A 10,387-nucleotide genomic window follows, 5' to 3' on the forward strand; every position below is an offset into this window, starting at 1 on the left:
TTCTCTTTCAAACAATGGTTAGTTTCCCATTTCAAAGAAATGACTTCAGTGGTGTTCTTACAATGTTGCATCTCTGGACCTCTTTAAAGTAGACTAGAGGTCTTCGAACTTGGCAGCTTTAAGACTTGTGGACTTCAACTCCCAGAATTCTCCAGCCAGCTAGCCAGCTATAGGTATAGCTGGCTGGAGAATTCTGGGAGTTGAAGTCCACAAGTCTTAAAGCTGCCAAGTTTGAAGACCTCTGAAGTAGACAGTGAACCAGATTACTTCTGAAGTGTAGGAAAGAATTCCCTCAACCTAGATGACTCTTTAGAGAGCCAGTTTGATGAAGTGGTTAAGGTATAGAGCTAGACATGGGAGATGTCTTTCAAAAAGAAGCCAGCTGGATGACCTTGGACAATCGGTCTCTCTCAGCCCTAGGAAGAAAGTAATGGTAAACCACTTCTGAAATCTTGCCAAGAAAATTGCAGGAACTTGTCCATTTACAAACAATAAAAGCACAGTATATAAAAAAATAACCACCCACCCACCCCCAGCGACAATACACAATTAAATAAGCCATTTGATGGGCAAAACTTCAGAGCCTTATGAAAGACTAAGGGTCAGTCTAATTTCTGCAGGGATAGCAATAGCACTTAGACTTATATACCTCTTTACAGTGCCTTACAGCCCTCTCTAAGCAGTTTACAAAGTCAGCATATTGCCCCAACAATTTGGGTCCTCATTTTACCCACCTCTGAAGAATAGAAGGCTGAGTCAACCTTGAGCCTGGTGAGATTTAAACTGACAAATTGCAGGCAGTCAGCAGAAGTAGCCTGCAATACTGCACTCTAACCACTGCGCCACCACAGCTCATATGTTATTCCAAAGGGAGGGAGCCACCATGGAGAAGGCCCTTCTTCTGTGTGCTGCCAGATGTATCTCCTTAGGGGACAGAACCTGCAGCATTCCTTGCCTTCCTCCTTTACCAATGGATCAGGTGGATGTGACTGGCAAGAGATGGTCCCTCAGATAAACTGTTCCTTTCTATAGTAATACGAGTAGTGAAACAGATCTGAAAGAAAAGTGCTTTGACTTCAGCATTGCCCCAACTATCTTTATGTACATTTCACCATTACCAGTAACTTGGAACAAAGTATGAAATTATAGAGAACTCTTTGGAACAGGCTGCCAACGCCACTAAACAAATGGTTGTGTGGGACACTCAATGGATAGGAATCATTATTTGTCACCATGAGGTACAAAAATCATACATGCAGCAAATTCTCTTATATGTTGTAAGGAAAAATAAGTTCACAGGCGGTTATAATTTCCTACTGTATCCAGCTGAATCGTGCTGTTCAGATTGAAAGGAAGAAAAATGTTGTTCCCTCTAATAATGAATCAACTTCTTGAAAGCATTTCTTTTGTGAATCCCATTTGATTCTGTTCCATAAAAGACCTTCAGTATAATCATCCCACGCTTAATTATTTTTCATTGGTATTTAATGAGTATAATAATTAATGCCTTTGTTAGGTGGGAGAAACAAAGGAGGAAAGAATAAGATTCTTACTCTGAAAATAGAACACTAAAAACCCATGAGCAGTGAACATTTCCTTCTTAACTCCTGCTGAGTTATAATCGTAGCCAGAGAAATTATTTTGTCTTCTACAGAATAACATTTAGCAAGGGCGTATTTTTTGTGAACAAAATGTATGTTACTTAGTGCAACTTAATTCCAGAATTTTCTAATACGACTCCCTATTTTCCAGGATTAGATAGATATTTCTAGCATGTACATATCCTAATGATGCATTTCTTAGATTTCCTGGAAGATAATTTCTTTGAAAATTAGTATGTATTAGTCAAAAGCTTAGGTAATGAGCAGCTCAAATTTCATTTACAATAAACTATTGTAGTCTTTAAACTATCCCATATGCCATCAAAATGACTTCATAAGAGGGGGATTTTTGAAACCAGGTATGAGGTATCCTGGCTGTCTTAATTGCAGCTTTTTCATTTGAATTGCAATTAAAACTTTGTGCCTGGTGTTGTCCAGCTGAACATCAAACTATTCTCCTTAAATCACTTGGATAATTTTGTTGCCTTGTCATGTTTCGTAGTGACATATTCTGTAATCCCAAAGTAAATCCAGAAATTCAGAATCTACTGTCAAGCCAAATTATTGAGATAGCAATGGTGCGCTAAGTAGTTGCAGTGTCTTAAGGAAAAATTATTGGAATTTTTCTTGAGTTTAAGCAGCTATATCTCGGTTTGTATCTATGTATGTCTAAATGAACATGCATATAAATGTGCCCATCTGTGCAGAGCTATACAGATTGAAAGTATAATCTTACAATGGTGTTCTCTGACTGTCATATATATCGATGATTTGGTGAGCGTATTTATTCTGTATTAATTCTATATTTCTCTTTGTTAAATAATTTGCATGTAAGCCTTGTTCTGCTTTCTATCCTCCAGATAAAATGTGCACAGTATTGGCCACAAAAAGAGGAAAAAGAAATGTTCTTTGAAGATACAAACTTCACATTGACCTTAATATCAGAAGACGTAAAATCCTATTACACAGTCCGACTATTAGAACTGAAGAACCTCATAGTGAGTATGATAAAAATTAATCAGTGTGCTGTATTTTGCAGCATTGATTCTCTTTATTAAAATGGGTGATGTTTAGCATCAATGCTTCAAGAATTTCCATAGTTGATATTAAAAGTCTTAATTTTTGATTTCATTCTATTTTTGAATATTGCTCATTTCTAGGATTATTATTCTGTGATGTCTGTTGGGAATGGCATTATCACCATCCCTGCTGTTACTTCCTGCAACTTTGCATTTGTTAGGCATTGTCCAAAACTTAACAAGATGCTTCCCAGTTCCAAATTGCAAGAGAAGCCCATTTTTCATCTTTAACTTATTAATTTACTTCATGCTTTACAGACCCACGAAACACGAGAAATTCTGCATTTTCATTACACGACGTGGCCTGACTTTGGAGTCCCGGAATCTCCAGCTTCATTCCTCAACTTCCTGTTCAAAGTGAGAGAATCGGGGTCCCTGAATCCTCAGCATGGTCCCATTGTGGTGCATTGCAGTGCTGGAATTGGAAGATCAGGAACTTTTTGTCTGGTTGATACTTGTCTTCTCTTGGTAAGAATGGCTGATAGGCACAGCAGGAATTTGGGTTGGTTATATGGTTGGTTCAACTGGGCTCAGGGCAAAATACCTTTCAGGGACTTTTGTTTTGATCACCATTAAATTCTGCAGTAAAGGCTGCTGAATGGAGTAGGAACTGATATGGAGGCCCATAAGTGATACAATATCCCAGATTCTTTTCAGTTTTGACCTTGAAGAAGAAAAAAGCTGGAAGGGGAAAGAAGAGGCCACAGCAGGAGGGAGGGACACAAAAAACACTGTTGTTGAAGTTTTCCCATAAATCTTTTGAGATGTACAGCAAATCCCATCCTTCAATGCTGTGTTTTGACATCAAAGTTGAGCACTAGCAGAATATTAAATAAACTTCTGTTAGTCAATACTTACCACCCATTCTTTCCCAACCCTGCTCCTTTCTTGTTCCAATAACAGTGTTTTCTCTTGATTCAGGCAACACTTGACATTATCTTTTTTATTTTTGTTGCCTTAAATTTTAAGTTGCTTTCAAATAATTTGTGAGTAGCTCTCCAGGACTCTTCAGTGCCTTCCTACATTTCAGTACCAGCCTATTTAAAAGCCTGGTGGGAAATTCATGCTGTAGGACATATTTGGAAGTACATCCTGCAACTTTTGAAGAAAAAAAACAACAACATCTCGGCAACAACCCTTGCAAAGAATTACAGTGCTAAGCATGCTTACTTTAATGTAAGATCCATTGTGTTCAGTGGCGTTTACTCAATAGCATTTAGGATAAGTGTAATTCGGATTGCAGCAATTGCATGTTGCCCAATACATTCCTTGGATGCATTTCTGATCACAATGTACTCCATGCTGATATGATTATGTGTCTAAAAGCAGGGACTTTGGATCTTTGCATCCTTGAAAGTTTAGTATTATTTTCTTTTTGCCATTCTCCTTAGTAAATTTCTAATTTCTAATCCTTGTGGCTGTAGGGATGAACTTGGCTAAGTTCACAGGTTGCATGAAGCCATTATTTGCTTAAGCATGATTTACTTAATACATTTTGGTTGGCCGGGTTTACAAATAACCATTTAGTGGTTTATTGTAGGATGTGACTAAACAGCACGGCTGAAACAGTATTAGCAGAAGTAATAAGGGTTATGCTTTCAGTGCTTTGGGGAAGGGCAGAGGTGGTGTATTAAGTAGTAAATTCCTCCACTGTATTCCCTTAATGTTTCCCCCCCCCCATGTTTGGTTACTAATTTTACTTTTTTATATATATTATGAAGTAACTAAATAACATAAATTCAAGATATCTATTAAAAAGATACTGGAAAATATTTTTTAAAAATAGACTAAAAAGTCAGACTGATGAACCTGAAAGGATTCCAGAGGGAACTTGGGGATATCCAGGGGATTTACTGCACGTCCTGCTGAGGCTCTGGTTACTGTATTTTTCGGAGTGTAAGATGCACCTTTTTACCCCCCAAAAGAGGGTGAAAATCTGGGTGCGTCTTATAGTCCGAATGTAGTCCCGCCCACCCGCCGGCCCTCACCCTTCTGACATTTTCAGGCAGTTCGGCGCACAGCCTAAGTAACAAACCTCTTCGGAACGGTCTGGGAGGGAATCTGCCCGGCGGCTTCAGCGAACAAGGTGGGCCCCACAGTTCGCGGCTGGTCTCCCCTCTGGCTGCCCAGCGGGCAGCTCAGGGCAGAAAATGGCCATGATGACTTCACTCCCCAGCAATATGAAGAGCCACCGCTGCCACCTAAGCCCTCTCCGCACCCAGGAGCCGAGCTGAGCGGGAGCCCCTAAAGCGAAACGTCCCTCCTTTCCAGCCACTGCCATCCGTTGGCCCGATTCCCCAATGCAATTCGCAGAGCTGTGTTTCATGCGGCAGGCGGCTCCTCTGCAGTGTGCAGCAGGGAACCGGGAACGTTTTGGATTCGGGGAGGGGATTGCAGTGCTGCCGCCTGAAAATGCTTTCCTCCCTGTTGCACATTGCAGAGCCACGCGCCCTCCTCCTCCTTCCAACAGACTCACCTTCTCTTTCCTCCTGGCCAGATCCACTGCCTGAAATGTGATGCACTTTTTTTGCCTCCACATGCCCCATTTTTGGAATCGGGAAGGGGATCGCGGGTCTGCCGCCCAAAAACGCTTTCCTTTGGAATTGGGTAAAGCAGTGCCACCTTAACCTAAAACCTCTGAGTAACTGGGAAAGAAAGCCGTGCTTCCTAAAAAATAGAAAGGTACCGTAATCCAGGCCAAAGAAGGAAGAAAGCCAGGCTTTCAACGCCTACAGCTATAGGTAGGAAGACGGGGGCATCTCGGGAGCAGAGCCTTCAGTGCCAAATCCCTCTTTTGCCCCCATGAAAATCATCCCCCACCCCACTCACTTCAGTTAAATGCGCGTAGAGTGATATGGTTTGTTTTAAATGGATAAAAAGATCCGTGCTGCTCAATATTAAAATCGAGTGGAAGTGAGGGGGCGCTGGTCCTGATGCTGGTAGGCAGAGGCAGAATTCTTTTTTTCTTGTTTTCCTCCCCAAAAATTAAGGTGCGTCTTATTCTCAGGTGCGTCTTATACTCCGAAAAATACGGTATGTCCTAGAACCAAAGGGCAGCCAAGGCTTTGGATAGGATTGCGACTTTTTTGACTCATAGCTCCAAATACTCCCCATGGTTCACAGAGGAGCTGTGGGTTCTGAAAAGGGCTAAGAGATGCCTAGAGTGCCCCCTGGAGGAAAATGAGGGGTGAATCCAACCGGACATGAATTAGAGCTGCTATTAAAGCCTATCTCATGGGGGTAAAAGTGGCGAAACAACATTATTTCTCTGCTCTAATCGTATCTGCAGTGTCGTTAACGTTATTATTTGATGTTTTATTCTTTTTTTAATTGGTTTTAATGATTGTAGGATGCCTAGCATTGCCTCCTAGCCAGATGGATGGCATACAAGTTGAATAAGTAAATAAATAAATAATGAACATCCGTGACATCCATGTGATTTTCTTGGTAAAAATACAGGAGTGGTTTACCATTGCCTTCTCCCACGCAGTACGAATTGATGCTTTTGGCATTGTCGCGAAAATGTTGATCTGCCTCCAGTATCTTCCTTAATCGCTGTCTGCTTGCTTTTGCTGGGTGACCCTGCTGGGAATATGTATTCTTGGCAAACATTTTCAATGTTCTTCACTCATCTCTTCCTGGAACATTCCCCTACACACACACACACACACACACACACACACACACACCACAATGAGGCAGCGTAGGAGGACTTGGGAGAGGACTAATACTGGGGAGTTTTCCATTCTTTATTTAGCGGTGATACTTATCTGCCAGAAATTTTATCTCAAACATGATCTCCATAATGATAAGAAAGGCTATCTTTTTTGACAATCTCTCCAACATTGGCAAACATAATTCTGATAGATGAGTGCCAATCTAACTGGGGTCAAGTGCCATCGGTGTATAATGTGTCACTGCAGTTCTTGGACTGAAGCTGAGGTGAATTTCTATAATTCTGCAAATTTGTCTCTTGTATGGATTTATCAAGATTGGTATTCTCAAGCTTCCTTTAAATCTTGGGGTGGATCTCCTATTGCTAATTGAGGTAACAACCTGTTTAATTTTTGTAGATTGTTTCCTTGGGTTCTTCTAAGTAATTAAGTATTAGATTCTCAAAATTGGTATAAGGCTCAGTTGCTAAATCTCTAACATTCATGTTGCCTAAAAGAGATTTGAGTTGATACAAGAAAAACCATGATAACCTATCACCTTTTCATTGCTGTATCTCATTCTATCTATCTGTTTTCTATCATAGAGCTAATATTGAGGCTCCTTTCTCTGGATGGGCCACATACACATTTGATAAATTTAAAAAAATCTTCTATCTATCTATCTATCTATCTATCTATCTATCTATCTATCAATCATCTACCTACCTACCTACCTACCTACTTACCTACCTACTTTGACACTGCCATCTCCCATAGTGACTCAAGGTTAGGCTTTATGGACCTAATATTTATTGCTATAAAATATTTTACTCTAAAAGTAATGGATTTTATTTTAAGAACATTTTATTGTGAAGTAATAAATTCTGAAATGTGATTTACAGACATAGAACTCATCTTCTGGGCTGATATAAAAGATAACAAATAAAACTGACTGTTTCTAAGGGGCCTGAGGGCATTGTAATTCCTTATCTATTGTTGGGCATTGGAACTAAGCATAATAGCTGCAAGCGTTTCCAGAACGAGAGTCATTTTTAATATGCTGTGGTAAGAAATAAGATTCTTTGAGCCCCCTTAAGATTATATTATCATGGGGTGAAGTTCAGAGAAATTCAGCTATAATATAATGTGCTGCCTTTGTGTTTTTATTGAATATCTTGTCATTTTAGAAGACTTGAGTACTTTTAATATCAGTGTTTTACAAACGCTCTGTAAATGAAAATTCGCAGTACTGTACTGCTTTTATGGGATCAAATTCTTGTTGAGTTGCATGTGATTGTTCTCAGGAATTATTTTTCTGGTTTGGTGCATAACTGTTGATTTCTCATTGTTCCTACTTTCGTGAACATTTTTTTTTTTTGAAAGATGAATTTTTTTTTACATCATATGTGTTGTTTCATTTTAAATACCCTGTGAATTCTGAGGAACACGGTAAGATAGTTTACTGAGCGTCACCTCTCTTTGTGCAGATGGACAAAAGGAAAGATCCTTCTTCTGTCGACATTAAACAGGTTCTTTTAGAAATGAGGAAATACCGAATGGGGCTTATACAAACAGCAGACCAACTTCGCTTTTCATACTTGGCTGTGACAGAGGGAGCCAAATTTATTATGGGTGATTCTTCAGTACAAGTGAGTGCAGTACATATTGTCTTCAATTTCAATCATTCTTTATTGTCAGTCTTAGGTTGTAGTATGTAGCAAAATTCCAGTGCAGTAATATGTATTAAAAAGGAATGGTCCATTATCTTTTTTTTTTTTTTTTGCATCCTAGTCAACATAACTAATAAACAAAGATAGCAAATAATACAGAGCCTTTTGCTATTTTCAAAGGTGATAGATGATAGGAAGGTAGGTAGGTAGGTAGGTAGGGATGGAAGGAAGGAAGGAAAGAAAGGAAAGAAAAAGAAAGAGATTAAGAAAGGAAGGAAGGAAGGAAGGAAGGAAGGAAGGAAGGAAGGAAGGAAGGAAGGAAGGAAGGAAGGAGAAAGAAAGAAGAAAGAAGGAAGGAAGGAAGGAAAGAAAGAAAGAAAGAAAGAAAGAAAGAAAGAAAGAAAGAAAGAAAGAGAAAGAAAGAAAGAAAGAAAGAAAGAGTTTATGATGACATATATTTGTGGGAATTACAGTAGTTTTACTCAGATTCATGATCAGTAAGAGTTAGTGATGATTATGATATTCATAATTAGCATATGAGAAATACTTTTCCATTAGAGATATGATTTAACAATTGTAGAATGGCAAGAAGTTATTATCCCTTTTTGTGCCATAGGAAGTTGAGTTTGAACCTCTTAATAAGTTACAGCTTAGCTGTTTCACATTGAAATTGGATATCACAGTCCTTCATTTTAAAAAATGTTATGATGGGTTCTCCCTGGAGGTTGAGATATTCTTCCTGATGCCCACTTTTTCATCATGAACATTTATCAGATTTGATTTCTATTTATTTCCATGGAAATCAATCGATTTATCTTCTGTAGAAAGTGGCAGGACATTAATGACAAATGGTGGTATATTTTTGTAGTAGAACAAGAAAGTGCTTGGTCAAGAATGAGCAGCTGCTGCAATGAAGAACTTGTTTAGGATTATATGAAATGCCATATGAGATTCTGATTAGAAAGGCAGTTCCTTGTTGTGGTTTTTTTTCAATGCAATTTATAGGTTGGCTGACTCCCAACAACTCTGGAAGGCTTACAATCAAAACTACAAAAAAACAAAGCAGAATCATGGCCCTCCAAAACAACATAAAGCAATAATAACAATAACAAAAATGTTTATTCTGTCCTTTCTACCCACTTCCTGTCCACAGGAAAACAAGCGTAAGAGAGGTTTCTCTGAAGCATGTGCTTTCCATAAGAAAGTTTCTCATGTATATTAAATATAACAAACTACAATAACATTTTCATAAATATAGCATTAGCAATAACACTTAGGCTTACATACCTCTTCATAGTGCTTTACAGCCGTCTCTAAGTGGTTTACAAATATCAGCATATTGCCCCCAACAATTTGGGTCCCCATTTTACCAACCATGGAAGGATGGAAGGCTGAGTCAACCTCGAACCCCATCAGGATTAAACTGCTGGCAGTTGACAGAATTAGCCTATAATACTGCATTCTAACCACTACACCACCATGACTCATATGTGTACCCGTGTTTCCCCAAAAATAAGACCCTGTCTTATATTTTTTTGAGCCCCAAAATAAGCGCTTAGCCTTATTTTTGGGGAAATCTTATTATTTTGGGGTGTGTGGAGCAAGACAGGGCTCTTCTTACTGTCTTACCTGATTTCCAGCTCTGTCTCCCTAACTCTAACCAGAGGAAATGGCGGAGACCGCTTGCGCATGCATTTAAATATTTTTGGGGCGGGGTTATTTTCAGGGAGGGCTTATTATAGCGCATGCACTCAAAAGCCCAATTGGGCTTATTATCTAGGGAGGTCTTATTTTCGGGAAAACACTTCATATATATATCCACCTTAATGTTGCCATAAATTTTGGGTTTTTATATATCCAGGAAAATATTTAGGGATTAGGGGGAATTAATGATCATTTTGGAAAAGTTAATCAATTCCTTCTTCATGTTCTAGGAGCAATGGAAAGAACTCTCTAATGAAGACTTGGATCCACCACCAGAACATATTCCTCCACCGCCAAGGCCACCCAAAAGAACCTCTGAAATGAATAATGGAAGGGTGCATGGTGATACGGAAGTTTTTTCAAAGCATCCAAGGGCTGAGGAGGAAATCAAGTGTGCTGCCAGCACTTTGGAAGCCAGTGTTCTGGATGGCAGAGCTTGTTCCTCTGAGCAACAGGGCATGGAAAGGTAATGTTGCCAAGGAATACTACAAGTATTTCTTGTAGATTCTCAGCAAATTGTCTCCAGTTATGTTCCCACCAGTTTGTGGGCCCTGCTCTTTTCCCCCCAATGTGTTTAGTAAGGTACACTGAAAATATAATTCTCTTTTATATAATGACATATGTCAGCGTCTAAAATAAAAGTAGACATTTGAAAGTTGAGTCACTTTTGCTACAAGTTG

The 10,387-nt window shown here is 39.2% G+C and overlaps 1 protein-coding gene across 3 annotated transcripts in view; it reads left to right on the forward strand.

Moving 5' to 3' along the window:
- The window catches only part of PTPN1 (protein tyrosine phosphatase non-receptor type 1), a 95,006-nt gene that overhangs the window by 79,566 nt on the left and 5,053 nt on the right, over window positions 1–10,387 (forward strand). For all 3 annotated transcript variants that reach the window (XM_070941747.1, XM_070941748.1, XM_070941749.1), the window contains 4 exons: window positions 2,462–2,599; window positions 2,939–3,148; window positions 7,821–7,982; window positions 9,938–10,173. In XM_070941747.1, coding sequence (XP_070797848.1) covers window positions 2,462–2,599; window positions 2,939–3,148; window positions 7,821–7,982; window positions 9,938–10,173 — 746 coding nt within the window. The remainder of the gene's footprint in view (window positions 1–2,461; window positions 2,600–2,938; window positions 3,149–7,820; window positions 7,983–9,937; window positions 10,174–10,387) is intronic.

The sequence above is a fragment of the Pituophis catenifer genome, unplaced genomic scaffold (genome assembly GCF_029215685.1).
Source record: "Pituophis catenifer annectens isolate HBS135680 unplaced genomic scaffold, rPitCat1.0.hap2 SCAF_3, whole genome shotgun sequence".
Classification (NCBI taxonomy): Eukaryota; Metazoa; Chordata; class Lepidosauria; order Squamata; family Colubridae; genus Pituophis; species Pituophis catenifer.